This window comes from Somniosus microcephalus, chromosome 23, assembly GCF_052327205.1.
Source record: "Somniosus microcephalus isolate GS21.2 chromosome 23, FLI_Smic_1.0, whole genome shotgun sequence".
In the NCBI taxonomy this organism is placed as follows: Eukaryota; Metazoa; Chordata; class Chondrichthyes; order Squaliformes; family Somniosidae; genus Somniosus; species Somniosus microcephalus.
This window is the reverse complement of record NC_141009.1, coordinates 54715256-54739680: the sequence shown is the minus strand read 5'-3', so window position 1 is coordinate 54739680 and position 24425 is coordinate 54715256. Positions and strand designations below refer to the sequence as shown.

The 24425-nt window shown below is 45.1% G+C and overlaps 1 protein-coding gene across 1 annotated transcript in view; it reads left to right on the top strand.

The window, feature by feature from the left end:
* The window catches only part of pnpla7b (patatin-like phospholipase domain containing 7b), a 320770-nt gene that overhangs the window by 134675 nt on the left and 161670 nt on the right, over positions 1 to 24425 (top strand). Inside the window, exons 18-19 of the mRNA XM_085965146.1 lie at positions 3719 to 3850; positions 8658 to 8781. Of these exons, the coding sequence (XP_085821272.1) occupies positions 3719 to 3850; positions 8658 to 8781 (256 nt within the window). The remainder of the gene's footprint in view (positions 1 to 3718; positions 3851 to 8657; positions 8782 to 24425) is intronic.

Genomic DNA, 24425 nt, shown 5'->3' with positions numbered 1-24425 from the left:
AGAGTCTGCAATGCCACTACTGGTGGAAGGGTGTAATTACAGTGCGACAGTTTCCATTAATAAATGTAGACATAGGAATTTATAATAGCATGTCTAAAAATAATTTATGTATGGCTTTAAAATGGGGACTGACTTCATCTGCATGTCCTGGTCCAATTATCCCCTCCTTCTAACCAACTTCTTGTGTGCAACAACATGAGAGGCCAACTTGTAAAATATTAAAATTCGTACATTATTGTACACTCCATTGACAACCTACATTTTGTATGAGGATTCCCATGTTGAGGTGTCCACATTTACCTGTCACACCAATAAATGGCACTGTAATATGACTTCCCATCTTTATTTGTCACTTGGCTGTCACACGATGACTTGGTGCCCTATCCCCACAAGGTGCCATTTTTTGTCAGTAACTGACATTTCTAATACCCCAAAATAAAGTTTAAATAAAATTTTTAAAAGCATATTTCACAAGAGGATTAAATTTATCCACTGAATTGCTTTTTGTGTCTTTTAATGCCTTCATGAAAGACCTTATTTAAAGGCCTCAGCCTTTGACCAAAATGCCCTGAGCGGCGAGCTGAATGCAGATTATGCAGTCTGAACCCATTTGCTCCAGAAATGTTCAGTCACCTGAACTGCTGGAATATTTAGCTTTTAGCAGTTTCTGCTCCACTAGCTTTCAGCAGTTTCTGCTCCGCTAGCTTTCAAAATCATCTGAAGAAAAGCAACAGAGAGAGCGAGAGACACAAGTAGAAAAGGGAAGACAGAGAGAAACAGCAATAGAAAAACAACGGAGGCAGGTGTACGACAGAGATCATATTCTCTGATTTACCATATGCAACCCCACGGGAGATCCAGTTAAGATCTTTGTGTTGGCAACGCTGTCTTGCACCCCCCCCCCCCCAAGTCCATTGAAGTCAATGGTTACACTGTAATGGTAATAGCTGTTGTTCTTTCTTCCACCAGAGGTGGTGCTATAACCTCTAACTTGTACTTACTCCAGAGGTGAAACTTTGTGTTCTCAGCCAAGCACAGCTGAAAGAGACTAATTTGAGAAAAACCATGGTAGATTCACTTTTAATTTACTAAAAGTCTTGCATATAAGATGCTTCCTGTATACGTCACATTTCCTGTTACATTATGTTGATGTGACAAAGCGGAATTTGACTGATTTGGTCACCATTTGATAATGTCCCTATTAACCCACAATGCATTACATAGCATAACACTCATTATTATAAAACCGCACGAGAGATCTGCTAGTAATATTATAAAAACCATGTATATTATTCGTGCACTGCCAGTCTGGCAGTTTTTTGTGTCATGCTTAAAAGTATAAAGAAACAAAGACCATCTTGTCAAATAGTGCCATGCCATCTTCAATGCCCACCTGAGTAGGCAGACAAGGTTTTAGCTTAATATCTTAACCAAAGGATGCTCATGTCTGACAATGCAGCACTTTCTCAGAACTGCACTGAAATGTCAACTGCTTGCATATATATATATATATATATATATAGTGGCCCAGAAATTCGGGTTGGGGGCTTCCCGCGGGTGTAAGCCCCCGACCTGCACTTAGCTTGCGCGCCGGCAGTTGAGCTCTGGGCTCCCGTGGAATTCCGCTCAGGGGCCTGGCCCAGCTGCCGGCGCGCTGTGCTTGCGTGTCCCAGGGGCGTAGTTAATGCGATGCGCCCCCTGGGATCACGTGAGCCATGGGCAGCCAACCGGAGGAGGGAAAAGCCCATTCATAAGATTGACAGAAAGACCTGTCAAAACTTATGAATACTACGGGCCCCAAAATAGCAGTAAACCTTCAAATAATTTTTTTTTTAAATCACACTTTTTAAATAAACTATAAATTACATTAAATAACTATTAAACAATAATTTAAATTTTTGAAAAAAATAATTTTATAAAAAAATGGGGCTAAAAATAAACTTACCTTGCTTTAAAGTATTTAAAAAATAATAAACCTGTGGGAAAAAATGTTTTAATTTTAATTAATTGACCACTTACCTTGCAAAAAGCAGGCCTTGCGCCTGCTTTTTAAATGTGTAAATCCTGCAGGCTTAACCTCGTGTGAAAACCTGCAAAAAAAAAACTAAGTTCAAAGCGCACGCGCAGCCTCTCCTGCGCGCGCGTTCGACCTCTGAACCCCTTTGTTCAGAGGATTGGAAGTGCCGGTTTCCCGCGCATGCGCAGTGCATGCAGAAAACCCACACTTCCATTCGGCCTACGGGTGAGTACCCCGTGCGTACTCACCCGTGGAGAGCCGAATTTCTGGGCCAGTGTCTTTAACTTTGGGAGATTTTTCTAAGTGTTTCACAGAGATGTGAAGAAAATAGACACTGAACCAAATAAGGTGAGATTAGGAGACACAAAGTTTGGTCAAAGAGGTGAGTTTTTAAAAGGAAGATAGAGAGCTGTAGGAGTTTAGATGGGGAGTGTTCCAGAGAGTGGAACCTAGGTGATGGATGTTCTGGCTACCATTGGTTGGGTAAAAGTGGAGCCAAGCGAGGGCAGTCTCATAGAGCTGGACCGTGGAGGAAGATGTTGTGGTTGACTGTACCGAAGGTTGCAATGGGATCGAGGACCATGGTCACAGAATGTCATTGTGGTTTAGGTTCACAGAATCACAGAAACCCCACAGTGCAGATAGAGGCCATTTCGGCCCATCGAGCCTGCACCGACACATATCCCACCCTATCCCCGTAACCCCACATATTTTAATCCCCCTAACACTAATATTCAATTTATCATGGCCAATCAACCTAACCCGCACATCTTTGGACTGTGGGAGGAAACCGGAGCTCCCGGAGGAAACCCACGCAAACATGGGGAGAATGTGCAAACTCCACACAGACAGTTACCCGAGGCCGGATCCGAACCCGGGTCCCTGGCGCTGTGAGGCAACAGTGCTAACCACTATGCCACCGTGCTGCCCTTAGGATGTTAGGATGTATAACAATAGTGCAACAGGAGCAGGTGGAAACAAATGAACAGCAGCTAACAGTAACGCAAGTGGCTCAGGATTCGAGCACAAAACAGGTACTTTTATTTGACAGATGACCTAAAATCAGAAGAGAATAGGGTTTACCTTTCTAAACAAACAGCTGAGGCTCATCGAAGGGCCAAATGACCACCTCCTGCTCCTATTTCCTATGTTCTTATAAAGTAAGAAACCTGTCTCCTCCCAGACAGGATTGTCTTGGAGAACCCAGGTATTTCCAAGGTGGTGTCACACAAGTCGGACCTCTCGCTGTTTTTGTGCCCTTACCACAAAGGGAAAGGCCTTTTCCAGCTATTCCTGCTGGCTATCTTCTAAACCCAATACTGGAAAATCTGACTGGGGTTACCCAGAGGACTCAGATTATGGAGTGTCTATTCTCCCATGATGCAAAATAAAACTCTACTTGAAATTCTTGCCTATGTGAGCAAGTGTGACCCACAAGGTTCACACATCTCTATTTCTGAATTTTTAATGATCCTTAACTCTTACCAAGATTAGTCTAGATTATGGGGTCAAGTCCAGGAATGAGGTTTGAACTCCGAGCCTTCCAACCCAATGAGCCAAACTGATCCTGTTAATGGTTTGGTTACTCCTGTTTTTCACAGGTATGGCTCATTGGCCAGAGCTATTGCATATGTAACCGGATTTGATTGAGGTTGCAGAGAGTGGACATGTGCTACATTGCTTTTTGTTTCATTTTTAAAGGATAATGAGGGAGAAACCCAACGTGGTGCTGGCTGTGGCTCACACTGTGGTGAGGAGAATGTCTCCATTTGTGCGACAGATCGACTTTGCCTTAGACTGGATGGCAGTGGAAGCTGGGCGAGCTGTGTACAGGTAGGAAGGGCAATGTGGATATTTATACACACTATGTTGATGGTTCAGCGGGAAAATGCACTGCGCGATGTGGGATCGAGCCTAACAAGATGGCCCAAGATTCAATCCCTGCTCCATGTTGAATTAGGTAAACTGAGCCAAGGCAGTGATGGGGGCAAAGCAGCTGGGCCTCTTGGCTTCCCTGGTCTGGGGCGGCTGGAAAAATCGGCCAGGGTTCTAGTTCAAGATCAGTAGCCAGTGGCCTCTGATGAGGAAAGAAAGACTTACATTTATATAGCGCCTTTCGCAACCACCGGACGTCTCAAAGCGCTTTACAGCCAATGAAGTACTTTTGGAGTGTAATCGCTGTTGTAATGTGGGAAATGCGGCAGCCGATTTGCACACAACAAGCTCCCACAAACAGTAAGGTGATGATGACCAGATATTCTATTTTTGTTTTGATTTGAGGGATAAATATTGACCAGGAAACCAGGGAGAATTCCCCTGCTCATCTTCAATATAGTGCAATGGACTCGTTTACGTCCACCTGAGAGGGCAGACGGGGCCTCGGTTTAATGTCTCATCCGAAAGATGGCACCTCTGACAGTGCAGCACTCCCTCAGCACTGCACTAGAGTGTCAGTCTAGCTTTGTGCTCAAGTACCTGGAGTGGGACTTGAACCCACAACCTTCTGACTCCGAGGCGAGGGTGCTACCAACTGAGCCACAGTTGACACTGCCGATGTGTGAAAGTTGAGTGAGAGCAGGATCTGGCTTGGCTCTCATGTCATGTCGTCCCTCTTCCAACCCACAAAAGCACATTCCATTAGCATTACAGCACATTCTGTATTGGCTGGCACGTGCACAAAGACCACTCGGGTGAGGTACGGCAAGGAAGCCAGAGCACGCGGGTTCATACCCCAGCAAGGGACGGTGATTGCAGGGGATGGGAAGGGAGCAAGAAAACATAGCAGTGGACACAGTTTCTTTTTCAAGGGCCGTGTGCAACCAGTGATTTATTTGTAACTGGACAGCTTTAAGTTCCTCTGAGTCCACATCACGGAAGACCTCTCCTGGTCCCTCAACAACACCTCTCTGGTGAAGAAGGCCCAGCAGCGCCTATATTTCTTGAGGAGGCTGAAGGGATGTAATCTGTCACCCCCGATCCTCTCTAACTTCTACCGCTGCACTATAGAGAGCATCCTGACAAACTGTATCACGGTATGGTACGGCGGCTGTAGCTCCCATGACCGGAAAGCCCTGCAGCGGGTAGTCAAAACTGCCCAACGCATTACCGGCACCCGGCTACCGACCATAGAACATATATATCAGAAACGCTGCCTACGGAGGGCACGGACCATCATCAAAGACCCTACCCACCCCAGCCACAGTCTGTTCGCCCTCCTACCATCTGGAAGACGCTACAGATGCATTCGCACCCGTACGACCAGATTTAGGAACAGCTTCTTTCCCAGGGCTGTCATCCTACTGAACTCCACAAATAAACACTAAAGCCTGCACATCTGCTGATGCACTTTATTCACTTTATTATGGTCATATTTATGCTAATATATATGTACAAATGTATGTTGAAATGTTTAAGTGTCCTAATCCAAATTGTACACTCTCGGGAGCCGCAAGCCTACATTTCGTTGTACTGCACTTGTGCACTAACAATGACAATAAAAGTTGATTTGATTTGATTTGATTGTAAGTAATTGTTATTGAGCTACAGCATAAAGAGCTTGTATTTTATGGAATAGCAGGTACTTCCATAAAGAGGGTGCACCTGGAAGGAGGTAGTGAGAAGAGATTTATAAGATGGGAAAAGTGGAACATTGGCATTATAAATGAGGAAGTGAGTGGTAGTTTGCCAGCAATGACCAGATACACCCGGGCCAAGCTCTTGCGTCCCCTAAAATATACTTTTGATGCAGGGCATGGGGCCCTGAAATATACCTTGATGTAGGTCTCTCTTTATTTTAATATTTTATAATTTGCGTTGACTATTATATTCTAGTAATCAGCAGCCAATTATGGCTCAGCTGCATCAGTCATTAATCTTTTGGTAAGGGTATCGCCTTGATCAAAACTCGGAAATGTAGTAAACAGCGAGGAGGATGGGAAAAGAATTGAGGAGGACATAGACTTAGTGCTGAAATGGGTGGACACATGACCGATGAAATTTAACGTAGAGATGTGTGAAATGGTTCATTTTGGTAGGAAGAATGAGGAGAGGCAATACAAACTAAACGGTACAGTATTAAAGGGGTAGCAGGGACAGAGACCTGGGGGTGTACATGCACCCTTGTCTTTGAAGCTGACAGGACAAGTTGAGAAGGCTGTTAAAAAGGTATATGACGGGATCCTTGACTTTTATAAATAGATGCATCAAGTACAAAAGCAAGTCATTAATGCTAAACTTTTATAAAACAATTTTTGTAAAGGTTGGGCCCCAGTTGTTATGATCTGCACTGCCTGAAAGGGTGGTGGAAGCAGATTCAGTAATAACTTTCAAAGAAAATTGGATAAATACTTGAAGGGGGAAAAAATTGCAGGGCTATGAGTAAAGAGCAGAGGAGTGGGACTAATAGGATAGCTCTTTCAAAGAGTCAACATAGGCACAGTGGGCTGAATTATTCTGATTCTTAAAAAAAACCCACAAAACTACCCAACTCATTTATTGCAAAATAGGTTGGCATGGATGCAAGTTAGTAACTTCGTTAGCAGGTTAGAAAGCAGCTACGCTTCATTTTTTTGCTTCATGGTGTCAGAGTGGTGCTCACCGTTGGGTATAATAGCCCAGATATTCCGATCGCAGGCCTCCCGCGGGCGGAGGGCTGCGATCTGGAAAAATTTGCACCTGGACCGGAGGGCTCCCGGGACACGCACACTTCCAATCCTGGGCCTCTCCAAGCTGCTGGTGTGCAGGGCCCACGTATCCCAGAGGCGCAGGCGGTTCGCAGCGTCCCTGGGATCATGTGGGCCATGGGGAGCCAATCAGAGAAGGGAATCTCGATTCATACATTTGACAGGAAGACCTGTCAAATATATGAATGGAGATCACCCCAAAACATAGTAAAACTTAAATAAAAATTTTTTTAAATCACATTTTTAAAATGACTTGGAAGTAAAATAAATTAACTATTTTAAACAAAACTTTAAATTTTTGAAAAAATAATTAAAGTTTTTAACGGGGTTAAAAATAAACTTACCTTTTTTTAAAGTATTTTTAAATGATAAATCAGTGGGGGAAAATTTTTTTTTTTTAATATACTTTTTTCAACTCTTGCGCCTGGTAAAACCTGCTTTTACCAGGTGCAAGAATTGGAAGGGTTTTCTGTGGGCGGAGGGTCTCCAAAAAGCAGAACTATCCGCCCGCAGAGGCCCTTCTCCCGGGCAGCCGGAGGATCTGTCGAGCATTCTTGACAGATCGGAAATGCCGGTTTCCAGCGCATGCGCAGTGCATGCCTGAAACCGGCATTTCCGATGTCCCTATGGGTGAGTACACAGCGCGTACACACCCGTAGAGATCGGAATATCCGGCCCATTGTGACACATTTGTCTGCCTCATTGCTACAATGTGCTTGGGTTCAGTGAACGAGGGGGGGAATGGGGATTCAATCCACCAAGTTATGCAAATCTGGCTGAAAGAAATGTCCTTGTTCCATCTGGTGAAAAGATCGGGGACGGAACAACAAAAACAGACTCTTCAAAATACTGCACGACTGTAATAAATACAGAAGTAACCAGATAATTAACTTAAGTGGTAGCACTAGAAATTTAGGAAGCCGAGAGAAAGAGGAAAAGTTTTCCTACACAGAGTAGTTTATGTGAGAAACAGACTTCCATGAAAGTGAAAGAAGGAAGGGGGGGAAAAAAAAGCCTTGCATTTATATAGCACCTTTCATGAACTCAGGACGTCCCAAAGGACTTTGCAGCCAATTAAGTACTTTTGAAGTGTAGTCACTTGTAATGTATGGAAACTTGGCAGATGATTTGCGCACAGCAAGCTCCCACAGCAATGTGATAACGACCAAATAATATGTTTTAGTGATGTTGATTTGAGGGATAAATATTGACCAGGAAACCAGGGAGAATTCCCCTGCTCATCTTCAATATAGTGCAATGGAATCTTTTACGTCCACCTGAGAGGGCAGACAGGGCTTCGGTTTACTGTCTCATCCAAAAGACGGCACCTCTGACAGTGCAGCGCTCCCTCAGTACTGCACTGGCATGTCAGCCTGGATTATGTGCTCGTGTCTCTGGAGTGGGACTTGAACCCACAATCTCCTGACTCGGGCGAGAGTGCTGCCAACGGAGCCACGGCTGGCATCTGAAGGATAGTTAATGATGGACTCCGTCAAAAATGAACTTAATAAATCTCTGTGTTCGCAGTGCTCTAACTAATAGTGTTTGTTAGAAGGTATTGACTGCACTGTCAGACTAGAGGAAAATAAGCTGGCAAGTTCGTGCTACCAACAGTCTGACATCTGAGCCTGACTGACGGATCCACTGGTGGTTGGGCGGGCTGGAGGAGAGAGTCAGTATCCTGGCTGTAACTCGTATTTTGATAGAAAAATGTTAATTGTGTCTTCATATAAATATAATCTACTCCTGTTAATACCACGTTATTTTTTGTGCTAAAAATTAATTATCCAATAATTTGAACTAAACAAATGGAATATAACCGCACTGGAGGCTCAATCGACATTATCCTCAGCACGCAGAGTGCACATTTGTTTGCAGTAGTTGGCTCCACATGGCCAGGAAATACCTTGTTCTCCAGATGACCGCAACAATGACTGTGATCTGTGGTTCTTTCACAGGCAGGGGGACCGATCAGACTGCACGTTTATTGTATTGAATGGTCGACTCCGATCAGTCATCATGAGGGATGATAGGAAGAAAGAGCTAGCAGGAGAATACGGCCGTGGAGACCTCATTGGAGTGGTTCGTAGTAAAGCATTGTGCGGTCCTGTTACGTATATAGGATGTTTGGTGATTTTCTGACTTGCTAAACTGTGTGTTCACCTGAGCAATGCAGCTGGGATCAGAAATGGTGCTTGTAATTCTGAGGATGTTGGATTAGGCAGCATGGTTTTGCATCCTTGCCCAAGAAGTGGCATTGGTGGGGCAAGTGGTTTGGCAGAGTGTGGCACTCCACAACAGATCCTGCGGATTTTCTTAGTTACCACGTGACCTACACTAGGACCACATCCCTAGCCAAAGTCATGAATGACATCCTCTGCAACTGTGCTGCATTAATCCTGCTCTACCTTTCTAAAGCGTGCGATATGGTTCACCACACCATCCTCCACCAATACCTTTGAACTCCATGGGACTGGCCTCTTGTGTGCGTCTGTTCCCACCTATCCAAATGCAGTCAGTACATCTCCAGCAATGGTTTCCCTTCCCTACCCTACCCCACGTCACCATCTCCAAGGTTCCCCCTGGATCTATCTTTGGTCCTCCTGTCTGTCTTATCTACACGATGTTCCTCTGCAGGGTCAGCTTTCACATGCACGCTGATGATATGCAGCTCTCCCTCTTCCTCCAAGTTTCTTGACCCCCTTGACTGCAGTTGTGTTGGGAGGCTGCTTATCTGGCATCCAAATCCTGAATGAGTCACAACTTGCTGCAGCTCAACATTGTTCTTCAGCCCCTTTCACAAGCTCAACTTGCTGGTGCACATTTTTAATACAGATATGGTTGATAAATTAAAACGCTTAATTTTCCTCTTTCTCATGCCTAAGTCTTGTCATGATTTAGTGATTTTTTTTCTAACAATAATAATGTCCACAGTATGGCAGGAGGATGGGCACCAGGATGTAGCATTAGAAAGGAGAAACACAGGCCACAAAGGATTGGGAGAGATGGATAGCACTAAAGCAAGAAATAGTAAAATCATAGAATGGTCACAGCACGGAAGAAGGCCATTCGGCCCGTCGAGCCCGTGCCGACTCTCAGCTAGTCCCACTCCCCTGTCCTTTCCCCGTAGCCCTGCAAATTTTTTTCTTTCAGATACTTCTCCAACTCCCTCTTGAAAGATAAGATTGAGTCTACCTCCACTAGCCTTTCAGGCAGTGCATTCCAGATCTTAACCACTCGCTGCGTAAAAAAGTTTTTTCTTACTTCGCCTTTGGCAATCACTTAAATCTGTGTCCTTGAGTAATGGACTAAGGTATTAGGTGGGGTCAGACTAAGAGAGAACACAGGATGGTCTAAGATAGGTTTACAGTGTATGTATGTGAACGCACGAAACATAGGTTGGTGAGCTGCAGGCGCAAATAGCCACGTGGGAATATGATGTCATGGCAATAACTAAAACCTGGCTCAACGAAGGGCAGGATTGGGTATTAAATATTCCTGGATATAAAGTGTTCAGGAAAGATAGGGAAGGAAAGAAAGGAGGTGGGGTGGCAGTATTGGTCAAGGAGAATGTTACAGTGCTGGAGAGAGAGAATGTCCTGGAGGGGTCAAGGACAGAATCTATATGGCTAGAGTTAAAAAATAATAGAGGTGCCATTACACTACTAGGTGTATTCTATAGGCCACCAACTAGTGGGAAAAATATGGAGGAGCAATTTTGCAGAGAAATTACAGAGAGGTGCACGAACTATAGAGAAGTGATAATGGGGGACTTCAACTATCCTAATATAGACTGGGATCGTAATAGTGTAAAGGGCAGAGAGGGGGAAGAATTTCTGAAGTGTGTTCAGGAGAACTTTCTTGATCACGTTTCCAACCCAACGAGGAAGAAGGCATTGCTGGATCTGGTTCTGGGGATTGAAGTAGGTCAAGTGGACCAAGTGTCAGTAGGTGAACATTTAGGGAACAGTGATCAAAGTATCATAAGGTTTAGATTAGCTATAGTAAAGGACAGGGAGCAACCTAGAGTAAAAATACTTAATTGGAGGAAGGCCAATTTCAGTGGGATGAGAACAGATCCCGGATAAATTGGAATCAAAGATTTTTTTAAATTATTCGTGCATGGGATCTGTGCGTCGCTGGCAAGGCCAGCATTTATCCCTATCCCTAATTGCCCTTGAGAAGGTGGTGGTGAGCTGCCTTCTTGAACCCCTGCAGTCCGTGTGGTGAAGGTACTCCCACAGTGCTGTTAGGGAGGGTGTTCCAGGATTTTGGAACGACGATGAGGATTGGCAGGCTTCCAACTGTAGTGGAACATTGGGCTGCCTTTAAAGAGGAAATAGTTTGGGTACAGTCGAGGCACATTTCCACTAGGGGGAAAGGTAGGGCAACTAAGGTCAGAGCTCCCTGGGTGATGAAAGAGATAGAGAGGAAGACGAAGCAGAAAAAGAGCGGGTATGACAGATGTCAGGTTGAGAATACATCCGAGAATCAGGCTAAATATAGAAAGATCAGAGGAGAAGTGAAAAAGATTTGCAAGGATGATTCCAGAAATGCGAGGTTATACCTATCTTGTAAAGAGAAGGCTGAGGTGTGACCTAATCGAGGTCTTTAAAATTATGAAAGATATTGATAGAGTAGACACAGAGAGCGTGTTTCCACTTCTGGGGAAGGGAAAAACTAGAGGCCATCAATATAAAATTGCTGCCAAGAAATCAAATCGGGAATTCAGAAGAACTTCTTTACCCAGAGTGGTGAGACTGTGGAACTCGCTACCACAGGGAGTGGTTGAAGCGAATAGTATAGATGCATTTAAAGGGAGGTTAACTAAGCATATGAGGGAGAAGGGAATACAGGGTTATGCTGATAGTTAGATGAGGGAGAATAGGAAGAGGCTCAAGTGGAGTATAAACGTTGCATGGACTGGCCTGTTTCTGTGCTGCATATTCTATGTAAAGCTTTTTTGTCAGTGTTTGCCTCCATTACCTTCCTGTCAATCCATTGAAGCTGCCTGCATGCAAAAAAAAAAACTTCCTGCCGTCTTCTTAACTTTCCCTTCAATTCTTAAACTTGCGCAATGCTCTAAGGGAGCCAGTGACTAACTGTTTGCCAACTGCAGTGCTTGGAGAGTGGCAGGTCAGTGTTAGGAGATTAGTCTTTTTTTATTATGTTCATTCATGGGATGTGGGCGTCGCTGGCAAAGCCAGCATTTATTGCCTATCCCTATTTGCCCTTTGAAATGGTGGTGGTGAGCTGCCGCTTTGAACTGCTACAGTTCGTGTGGTGAAGGTACGCCTACACTGCTGTTAGGTTGGGAGTTCCAGGATTTTGACAATGAAGGAACGGCGATATATTTCCAAATCGGGATGGTGTGTGACTTGTAGGTGGAGGTGTCCCCATGCGCCTGCTGCCCTCGTCCTTCTAGGTGGTAGAGGCCACAGGTTTGGGAGGTGCTGCCGAAGAAGCCTTGGCGAGTTGCTGCAGTGCATCTTGTAGATGGTACGCACTGCAGACACGGTACGCCGGTGGTGGAGGGAGTGAATGTTTAAGGTGGTGGATGGGGTGCCAATCAAGTGGGCTGCTCTGTCCTGGATGGTGTCGAGCTTCTTGAGTGTTGTTGGAGCTGCACTCATCCAGGCAAGTGGAGAGTATTCCATCACACTCCTTACTTTTGCCTTGTAGATGGTGGAAAGGCTTTGCTCCTCTGGTGTTTCTTTCACAAGTTTATTATCTTGCATAAAAGTGAATGATAAATCAAAATCCAACTTGTATTCTGATGAAACTCTTTACAGTCCAGTTTTGTTTTCTTGTTTCTGATTCTCCTAGTCTCTCAGAGGTGTCGGACAAATAAACTGGAACAGGCTATTTTAGATCTAGTACTGTGCGATGAGAAAGGGTTAATTAATAACCTTGTAGTAAAGGGGCCTTTAGGGAAGAGTGACCATTAATATGATAGCATTTTATATTGAGTTTGAAAGTGATTTAGTTAAGTCCGAAACTAGGTGCTTAATTCTAAACAAAGCAAACTACAGGAAACTTTCGATTTACCGGCACCTAAATAACCGGCAAAACTCAGGAGTAGGTTTTACTTCATATTGTACTTGCGTTCCTCCGTCTGTTGCTGTGCAAGGGTGTGGCTGCAGCTGTTGCTAAGCCACAGAGACGCTTGCAACTTGTGGCCATTGTTCTGAACTTGTTGCTAAGCAACAGGGTTTGTTGCTTTATACGGAGCTCTCCGCTCGCCGTATCTTTTACTATAGCGTTCGGTTATCTGGAATTTTTGATGAACCGGCACCACGTCGGTCCCGTCCGTGCCGGATAAAAAAAAAGTTTCCTGTACATAGGTATGAGGGCAAGTTGGCTAAGGTAGATTGGGAAGCTACATTAAAAGGTATGATGGTAGATAAGCAATGGCATTTAAAGAATTAAAACATAATTTGCAACAAATATACATTCCTTTAAGGTGCAAAAAACCCACAGGAAAAGTGGCCCAATTGTGGCTAACAAGAAGTTAAAGATAGTATTAGATCAAAGGAGGAGGCTTATAATGCTGCCAAAAAGAGGAGTAAGCCTGAGGATTGGGAGGATTTTAGAATTCAGCAAAGGAGTACCAAGAAATTGATAAGGAAAGAGAAAAAAGAGTACTAAATTAGCAAGAGACATAAAAACAGATTGTAAACATTTCTATATAGGTATATAAATAGGAAGAGATTAGTGAAAGTAAACATGGGCCCATTAGAGGTAGAGACAGGATAAATTATAATAGGCAATAAGGAAATGGCAAAGACATTAAACAATACTTTGTATCTGTCTTCACGGTAGTAGACACAAAAAACATTCCGGAAATAATGGGGAACCAAGGGCCTAGAGAGAATGAGGAACTTAAAGAAATCTGTATAAGTAAAGACATAGTACTGGAGAAATTAATGGGACTAAGTGGCGATAAATCCACTGGACCTGATGACCTGCACCCTAGGATTTTAAGAGGTAGCTGCAGAGATAGTGGATGCACTGGTCTTTCAAAATTCCCTAGATTCTAGAACAGTCCCCAAGGATTGGAAGGTAGCAAACATAACCCCGCTATTTAAGAAAGGAGGAAGAGAAAAAATGGGAAACTATAGGCCAGTTAGCTTGACATCAGTAGTAGACAAAATGCTAGAATCTATTATTAAGGAAGTGGTAACAGGGCACTTAGAAAATCGTAATATGATTAGACCAAGTCAACATGGTTTTATGAAAGGGAAATCATGTTTTGACAAATCTGTTAGAATTTTTTGAAGATGTAACTAGTAGGCTGGATAAGGGGGAACCAGTGGATGTAGTGTATTTGGATTTTCAAAAAGCATTCAATAAGGTGCCACACAAGAGGTTATTGCACAAAATTAGGTCTCATGGTATTGGGGGTAATATATTAGCATGGATTGAGGTTTGGTTAATGGACAGAAAACCGAGTAGGAATAAACAGAACTTTTTCAGGTTGGCAGGCTGTAAATAGCGGGGATAGGAAGAAAGAAAGACTTGCATTTATATAGCGCCTTTCACGACCACCGGACATCTCAAGCGCTTTACAGCCAATGAAGTACAGGAAACTGTGTTATCCGGAGGCTAAATGTCCGGCAAGCTCGAGCCACCGGCAAAAATCAGGAGCCGTTTTGTTAGGTTTTTTTTTCTTCTCGTGGCTTTTTTTCCCCAACAGTCAGGCTCTGCAAAGTCTCTGTAGCTTAGCAACAGCTTCAGAGAGACGCTTCCAAGGTACGGCCAACTGTTTAGAAGCTGTTGCTAAGCAACAGTGTTTGTTGTCAGATACGGAGATGAAAAGCTCCGTATGCTTCAACATTAACGCTGGTGTGTCCGGCAGTTTTGAGGGAACGGCAACAGCTCGGTCCCGTCGGTGCCGGATAGCGCACAGTTTCCTGTACTTTGGAGTGTAGTCACTGTTGTAATGTGGTACCGCAAGGATCAGTGCTTGAGCCTCAGCTATTTACAATCTATATTAATGACTTAGATGAAGGGACTGAGTGTAACGTATCCAAGTTTGCTGCTGATACAAAGTTAGGTGGGAAAGTGAGCTGTGAGGAGGACGCAAAGAGGCTGCAGAGAGATATAGACAGGTTGACTGAGTGGACAAGAACATGGCAAATGGAATACAATGTGGGGAAGTGTGAAGTTATCCACATTGATAGGAAAAACAAAAAAGCAGAATATTTTTTGAATGGTGAGACTGGGAAATGTTTGCATTCAGAGGGACCTGGGTGTCCTTTTACATGAATCACAGAAAGTTAACATGCAGGTACAGCAAGCAATTAGGAAAGTAATTGGTATGTTACTTTTGTTACAAAGGGGTTAGAGTATATAAGAATAAAGAAGTCTTACTACAATTATACAGGGCATTGGTGAGGCCACACCTGGAGTACTGTGTACAGTTCTGGTCTCCTTACCAAAGGAAAGACATACCTGCCTTAGAGGGAGTGCAACAAAGGTTCCTGGGATGAGGGGATTGCCCTACGAGGAGAGGTTGCGTAGACTAGGCCTATATTCCTTGGAGTTTAGAAGAATGAGAGGTGATCTAATTGAAACATATAAAATTCTTAAGGGGCTTGATAGGGTTAATGCTGAGAAAATGTTTCCCCTGGCTGGGGAATCTAGAACACGGGGTCACAGTCTCGGAATAAGGGGTCGGCCATTTAGGATTGAGATGAGGAGAAATTTCTTCACTCAGAGGGTTGTGAATCTTTGGAATTCTCTACCCCAGAGAGCTGTGGATGCTCAGTCGTTGAGTATATTCAAGACAGAGGTCGATAAATTTTGGGGATCTAATAAAATGAAGGCATATGGGGATAGTGCGGGAAGGTGGAGATGAGGTAGAAGATCAGCCATGATATTGAATGGCGGAGCAGGCTCGAAGGGCCGAATGGCCGCCTCCTGCTCCCATTTCTTCTAAACTGTGTCAGTGCGTGTGTCTCTGTTACACTGCACATCACTCGAGGGCGTCTCCATAATAGATCATTTCCTGAATGTAGGACTATGTGCTGTATCAAGTCTTACAGCCACAAGGGGGTGATGTGGCTTTATATATCAAGGCAGTGGAAGTGCAGCAAATCATTTCAAATGTTAATGTTTGATGAAAATTATAAAGGTGTACATTTTATTTAAATGCATTAAAAAAAAAAAATCACGAGTAATGACCTAGCTTCACATCTTGGGCATAGAATCGTTTGGTGTCACGTAAGTTTTTACACTGATGTGCACGAGTTACCCTCCCTCTTTCTCCTCTCTTTCCCCCCCCCCCCCCCCCCCCCCCCCAGCCAGATATTTTGTAGGTCACCTCGAAGCCATTTATTTCTTCTCTTATATGGTATAAGTTTTTTAAGTTCCAGTCCCATCGGAAAATAATGGGAACCAGTGCTGCCCGGTTTCTGTGGCCAGCATCCCACAGTCGGGACGGTGTTGGGGAAAGAATCCAGCGGGAGTGGCGATGCTGAGAACTTTTCACGTGTGATTTTGTTTTATGCTTCAGCTTTACGTAGGATAAATAATGAGGGCTGCAATTGAACCCAGTGCCCTCGGGCAGGGCAGGAACGAAACCCGGTTTGCTGTTCCTTGGCTCTGCCCAGTGACCTCTGCTGGAAAGTGGATGTGGTGGGATGTTGGGTGAAGACCGAATCCGGCTCGCCTGCGACACGTCCCACGGTCGAATAGTCCGCCCACGCTTGGTGTTCAGCCTCGCCATGTACAGAATGTTCACTTGGGTGGGGCACGGGAGGGTGTCTGGCACCGCAGCAAGGGGGTCTGGTCCGCCCCTTCAAGGGATGGAAAATAAATAGAAATTTAGGAGAAAAATAAAAAGATGCAATTGGTTTCACCCCATCCGTAGCTCCTCCCAGCCAGCGCCCTGTGGTGCTGACTGTATCTCTACTGACATCAGTCCAGCTGCCCCCCCCTCAGTGTTGAGCTCATTCCATCCACACTGTGTGATTGACTATCTCTACATGATGAATCCAGGTCTTTTGCAGTATGTGGCTCAGTAACTACTCCTTGCCAGTTTCCCTGCTATATTAGTCATTGATTAAACAATTGTTCAAAATCAACAGATACAGATAACCATCTGCTTATTATGTGATTAACAACAACTTGCATTTATATATGTGAAATGAGCACATTTTTAGAAATTAGTAATATTAGCTGCAGTTCTATGCATTCCCTTTGTCACCTATGTACAGGAGGAGGGGGTCCTTTTGCTCGCTGTATCTTTCCAGGAGGGTGACCATTTCCCCAGCTTCTGCAGAGGCTTATCTCGTGCAGTTCATTAACAGGGAGCTGGTGCTGATAAAGTCACCTTGTGTTAAAGAATGAATTATAGCATTGAGCCACTGCAGAATAAAGGACTGCCTATTCCCAAGAGCTCCATTATCGATAGGCTGGCTTTTCTCTTAAAGCTGATTGACTTGCAAGCAGAGTCCTGGAGGAAGATAATGACACGTGTTTCCACTCTGCCCCGCAGTGTGAATCGAGAGGTCCCAGATCAGATGCAGCACAGCTTAGATGGAGGGTAAAGCACCTTCTACACTGCCCCAACAAGCACTTCTGGGTCAGGATTAGCACAGGCCTGTCACACCAGGATACCAACTTCAACCTGCGGAGAGTACCCCTCCCTAGTGTATGATTGCGCCTTTCCATTTCTTACACCAGTCTGAGCAAGGCTCTCATTTAGTGCTTAGTTGTGTTCTGCCCAAATTCAGCTCACTTTAGAAACATAGAAGATAGGAGTAGGCCATTCTGCCCCTCGAGCCTGCTTCAATGAGATCATGGCTGATCATCCAAATTCAGTACCCTGTCCCTGCCTTCTCCACATATCCCTTGATCCCTTTAGCCTTAAGAAATATATCCAACTCCTTCTTGAATATATTTAATGAACTGGCCTCCACCGCCCTCTGTGGCAGAGAATTCCACAGGTTCACCACTCTCTGGGTGAAGAAATTCCTCCTCATTTCAGTCCTAAATGGCTTACCCCTTATCCTTCGACTATGACCCCTGGTTCTGGACTCCCCGGCCATCAGAAACATCCTTCCTGCATCTAGTCTGTCCAGGCCTGACAGAACTTTATAGGTTTCGATGAGATCCCCTCTCAATCTTCTAAACTCCAGTGAGTATAAGCCCAATCGACACAATCTCTCCTCGTACGTCATTCCTGCCATCCCAGGTATCAGCCTGGTGAATCTTCGCTGCACTCCCTCCATGGCAAGAACATCCTTCCTCAGGAAAGGCGACCAAAACTGCACACAATGCTCAAGGAGAAGAGGCTTTCCTCCCATCGGTCATGGTTTGAACCCAGGCTCCAGTGATGATGGGGCGTTATACCAATTCACTGCACTCCTTGATGTAGTTTATCTTGCTCCATAACCACTTTCTACCCACACTGGTGTATAATTCTGCAGCAGCCACGGTTAGACAATCTACATGTAGATTGATGAGGACCATCAACATTTTGATTGAAGTGAAAATGACTGAGTTTTACACAATGTCCGTATACGTCGCCAAGCCTGGATTTAAAAACTTACCATATAAGGGAAGAAGTAAATGGCCAATAGGAACAGAAAATGCTGGAAAATACTCATCAGGTCAGGCAGCATCTGTGGAGCGAGGAATGGGGTTAATGTTTCATGTCGATGACATTTCATCAGAACTCTGAATAAATGGATAATCCTGATTTAAAAGTTTGAGATAAATGTCACACGGAGGGGTGCTGGGTCTGTGCAGGCGCTTTGTTATTGCTGTAAGCCAGGATGAAGTGAGAGTCTGAGTAAAGGCACTCTACTTAAGACACTTGGGGGAAATAGCATCGATAAAGTCAGCTGACCTTCCACAACAACCTGTGGCATTTAACCAGTGAACAATGAGCTGTGTGCTCCCCGGAGCTCGGTCATGGGTGAGCTGGTATTTTTAGACCGCGCCCTCGTCAGCAGCTGATTGAGTAATTGCTAAGGGATCGTTGATGCTGTCGTCTCCTAGCAACCACAGATCACCTGTAAGGATGTGTACTGCTCTGATCATTTTCAGACTTGGTCAGCTGTTTGCTCTGCATGTGATTTTAGTTATTTAAACTTGACTCCGTTTAAAAATATAGCTTTAAACTAGGTTCTCCACGTGAGAAGTTGATTCCTATCATCATCTAAATAGCTGTTAATGAGCAACTTGACTCTCTCCACACTGAAAATGATATGGAGCTCCCCAGTAGCTCAGTGGCTGCTTGGTGTGGTCCTGAGCCATGCAGAACAGCAGTTTCCCGGTTCCATCCCAGGCCTGTGTTGAGTTAGCTGATATGATCTAGGCTGGCCGTAGGGGATAATACAATGGGCTTCAGCATCACAGGATTAGGGAAGGGCTGTCTCGGACCCCTTGGAGGTCAAGATCTAGTGCTCCGTGTGGATAGTGGCTGAGAACAGGATCCAGGGTCAGCTGTGATGCCTCCCACAAAGGAAATGTTCCTGTCAATTAGACCGATAGCTGACGCTTGAAGAATGGCCACTTGGGGCAAGGTAGCAGAGGGCACCTGGTGTCTGTCGCACTCGAGCCCAGCAAGAGTCATTCCCTTCAGGTGAGGAGGAGGAGCAAACAAGCCCTCCAGTATCTGGCTCGTGCGGCTATTCCTCGTCTGAACCTAGACGATGAGTCCTGGTGGGCTAACCAACCATGGGATGCTTCACAACTGACGCCATTCTTGCCGTTTCAGCAGGGATCACTAAAAGGACAATCAGCCACTGGAAGCTAATGTTATCCTTCTGTAGCCCAAGGGCGCTGAGGCCAATTGCAAGGCTCCATCTGCTGCCACCCTGTCTGTGTGGCTCAGCTCAGCACAACACTGTGTGGCGCACTTATCCACAAAGCCATTGTTGCTCCACCTGCGGCACTGAATTTGATAACCTCATTAGCTTGAATGTAGTGGGGCTCTCCAGATAAAACACCATTAAAAGTTTAGGAGTTGAGCGGCTACAAAGTTAGATTTCTTGGCACCGACGCTTTGCAGGACACAGTGTGCTAAAGGAGTTGAGAAAACTAGTGGGTCTCCCGTGGCATTGCTCTTGATCGGGATGATAAGCTGCCAACATTGCAATATTCTGCTGCTATGGTGCCTCCTTTAGGACCACAAAGTCTAATTGTTAAGTAAACACAAGGTGAGGTCAGAACTTGATTGTTTGGTGTTGGAGACTTTGCAGATTGGGAATTGTGTGTCCGTTTCAGGATCCAGGTCAGAAGAGCCTAGCACTAATTTACTAGTCCTCTTTCATTTTTGAGATTGTTTTACATCCGTAATAAACTGGAACATTTTGAAGTGTGCCAGATACACGAGAGATGCAAGACTTTTACGTGCAGTATCTGGACGGCTTGGGTCTTTTCAGTGCCTGTTCAGCCTATTACATTAATATATTAGGATTTATTTGTATGGAAATGATCATGATAGGAACATCATTCCCTGGCTGATTTAATGCTGAAAGTGGTGTTACTGGCGAAAGTGCCATGATTATAAAGCACGCATTACCCAGACTGATGTTTGCTGTGCACGACCTTTGCTTTATTTATTTTTCTGTTTGCAATTCTGCATTAATTTCCTGTTGGGATAGAGGAAGTTAAGAGAGACGGGGTGTTAACAGAAGCAAGAGGACCAATACATGAGGAACTAGCTCACGATGTGGTAGTAGCATGACAAAGACCTGGCTGCAGCCCAACAACAACAACTTGTATTTACAATAACAGAAAATGCTGCAAAAACTCAGCAGGCCAGGCAACATCCGTGGAGAGAAATTAGAGTCAACGTTTCAGGTCAAAACCCTTTGTCAAGACTAAAGAGGCACAGGGAATGAAATAGATTAAGAGGCCAGGCTGGGAGAGAACAAAAGAGAAGTGAACAGACATTAAGAGGTATTCAAAACAAGACGAGATGGTGATAGGACTAGTGGAGACAAAAGACTGCTCTAGATTAGGTGTGAAATGCGCTGGCAGAATGGGAGACAGCTCTGTAGACCATGAGCTTGGTGCCGGGTTTGAGGTCCTGGTCTTCAAACACACTCTTCCTCAGGCGACCGAAGGCTGCACTGGCACACTGAAGGCGGTGTTTAGACTTCGTTGTCGACATCTGCCCTTGTTGACAGTAGGCTCCCAAGGTATGGAAAGTGGTCAACGTTGTCCAAGGCCTTGTCGTGGATTTTGATAATCGGGGGGCAGTACTGTGTGGCGGGGGCAGGTTGGTAGAGGACCTTTGTCTTACGGATTTATATAGCGTCTTTATCGTAGTAAACCATACCAAGGTACTTCACAGGAGCGTTATAAAACAAAATTTGACATGAGCCACATGCGAGATGTAGCAATTTCTCTTACTGCTGTTTGGACCTCGAGAATTACAAATTAGCTTAACAATGACAGACAAGGATGTGATCAATAACATTGGTCTTTATTCACACTATAGTTCAAAATTCGAGTGTGCATAGAAGAACCTTTGGCAATAAATTCAAAAAACTCTCTGCAATAAATATGCCTGCAGCTTATTAATTCAAATGTACATAAAAGTACCCTTTTAACAATATCTAAGCTTATATCTGATTCCCATACATACTCCTTCATCTCTGGGTGATCTCCCTCCTGCGCTGTCTTTGGTGTTCTTCTTCTGTGTTCTCTGATCTTTCTTCGGAAAACTTGAAAACTCCCACCCCTGGGTTATCGTAAATCACACACTGTCTCCCTCTGACAGGTCGGTCCCACTCCAAGCCTTCCCTGATTGGAGTTCCTTCCGCATGACACGTTCCTGTGAGATGCGTGGGGGCGGGACTTCCTTGTCAATCATTGTCCAGGCGGCGCCTCAAACAAAGAACACATACTGACCACCATTTTGTGCCTTCACAAACAAAGAACACATGCTGATTTCCTACATTTTAAATCCGTTCGTTATCATCTTACAATTTGTTCGCAATTTCAATCTCCACACGGTAGCAGCGGTTTTATTACACTTTTCAGAATCTTAGAGATATTAGGGCAGGTGACAAAAAGCTTGGTTAGAGAGGACACAGTGCGCTAAAGGAGTATCTTAAAGGAGGCAAGAGAGGTGGACAGGTTTAGGGAGGGAATTCCAGTTCTTGGGGCCTAGGCAACAGAAGGCACGGCCACCAATGGTTGAGCGATTATAATCAGGGATGCTCAAGAGGCCAGAATTAGAGGAGCGCAGATATCTCGGAAGGTTGCAGGACTGGAGGAGGTTACAGAGATCGGGAGGGGCGAGGCCATGGAGGGATCTGAAAACAAGGATAAGAATTTTAAAGCTCAGGCAAGATTGGGAGCTAATAAGTCAAGATGGGGAACATGGGAAAGGAGTGGGAGAGTATTAAGAAAGGACATCGTCGTACAGGCAAAAAGGAGGGATCTAAAGGTGTGCAAACTGCAAGGGGTAGAGCTACGGAACAGGAGCGGATGCAGAGTGCTGGTGGTAATGTAGTGGAACCTGTAATTTAAGACCCCTCTTGTGAGAGACCACCTGTCATACGTGACTGTAGCAGCTTGGCTGGAAAGCTTCTCTGTTGTAATTGATTTCCAATGAGCAATCACCTGAATGCAACCAGCACCTAGGCTCTACGTGTATTAAACGGCCGCACCAGTCGGTGCAGTTTCTGAGGTCCTGCTAAACAGGGGTTGCCCTCCATTATAAGAGTGGAGGCTTTCTGTAATTGTGATGGTGCCTAAACGCTGAAATTAAAAGTCAGCCGCAGTAATTAAAACTGAATTGCACGATACTGGAACTGGATGAACTACTGGTATTTTACAAAATAAAAATGATCCTGAAAGGATCTAACCGGTAGGAAGGTAGTATTCCTGTCCCAGTATTAAGTGCTACTCACATCTAATCTGAGGGCCTGCTGTAGCCTTCAGAGACTTGGGAGAAGTAGCTTCAACACCTCCTTAACCACACCATTTGAGACAGCACAGGTGGCTGAACGTGGCCAGGCTCGGTTAGTGTTGGCACTCCCAGTCCCAGGTCAGGTGACATCTCTTGCTCACGGTCAGGTGACATCTCTTGCTCACGGTCAGGTGACATCTCTTGCTCACGGTCAGGTGACATCTCTTGCTCACGGTCAGGTGACATCTCTTGCTCACGGTCAGGTGACATCTCTTGCTCACGGTCAGGTGACATCTCTTGCTCACGGTCAGGTGACATCTCTTGCTCACGGTCAGGTGACATCTCTTGCTCACTGTCACTGTCTATATCTCAGCATGGATCCTGGGGGACACCACTTGTCACTGCCCAACAAATCAAAGAAAGAAACAAGGGACTTGCATTTATATAGCGCCTTTCATGTCCTCAGAACGCCCCCAAATGCTTTGCAGCCAATGAGGTACTTTTTGTAGTGTAGTCACTGTTGTAATGTAGGAAACACGGCAGCCAATAGGCCCCACAAACAGCAGTGTGATAAGTGACCAGATAATCTGTTTTTTAGTGATGTTGGTTGAGGGATCGATATTGGCCAGGGCACTGGGAGAACACTCATGCTCAAGAATGTCCCTTTTTTCCCCAACTCCGCCTCCTACCTCCCAATTAATACGGGACAAAATTATTTGGCACTTGGAAAAATATGGGTTAATAAATGAAAGCCGGCATGGAGTTGTTTAAAGGCAAATTGTGTTTGACTAACTTGATTGAGTTCTTTGATGAAGTAATGGAGCGGGTGGATGAGGGTGGAACGGTTAATGTTGTGTATAGGGACTCTCAAAAGGCATTTGATCAAGTACCACATAATAGACTTTTTTAGCAAAATTGAAGCCCATGTAATTAAAGGCTGCATGGATACAAAATTAGCTAAGGGATGGAGCGCAGAGAGTAGTGATGGACGGTTGTTTATCAGACTGAAGGCAAGTGTGCAGTGGTGTCTCCCAGGGGTCGGTGTTGGGACCACTGCTCTTTCTGATATATATTAATGACCTGGATTTGGGTATACCGGGCATAATTTTAAAATTTGCAGATGACATGAAACTCTGAAATGTCTTTTCTTAGGCAGCCCCTCGGAACCGAGGATGACTTGCTTCCACATTAAAAATGAGTTCTCAGGTGACTGATGAGTCCAATGCGGGACCTACAGTCTCTGTCACAGGTGGGGCAGACGGTGGTTGAAGGGGCGGGTGGGTGGGGTGCTTGGGTTGACGTGCGCTCTATGCGCTGCCTGCGCTTGGCTTCCGCTTGCTCCCGGCGAAGAGACTCGAGGTGTTCGGCGCCTTCCTGGATGCTTCTCCTCCACTTTGTGCGGTCTTGGGCCAGGGGTTCCCAGGTGTCGGTGGGGATGTTGCACTTTTTCAAGGAGGCTTTCAGGGTGTCCTTGAAGCGTTTCCTCTGCCCACCTGGGGCTCTCTAGCCGCGCCGGAGCTACGAGTAGAGTGCTTGTTTCGGAAGTCTCGTATCAGGCACGCAGACAAATGTGACCCGTCCATCGGAGCTGATCGAGCATGGTCAAAGCTTCGATGCTGGGGATGTTAGCGAGAACACTGACGTTGGTGCGCCTATCCTGCCAATGGATTTGCAGGATCTTGCGGAGGCAGCGTTGGTGGTACCTCTCCAGTGCTTTGAGGTGCCTGCTGTACATGGTCCATGTCTCTGAGGCATACAGCAGGGCGGGTATCACTGCTGCTCTGTAGACCATGAGCTTAGTGCCGGGTTTGAAATGTAGTGAGGAGGATAATAACAGACTTCAGGA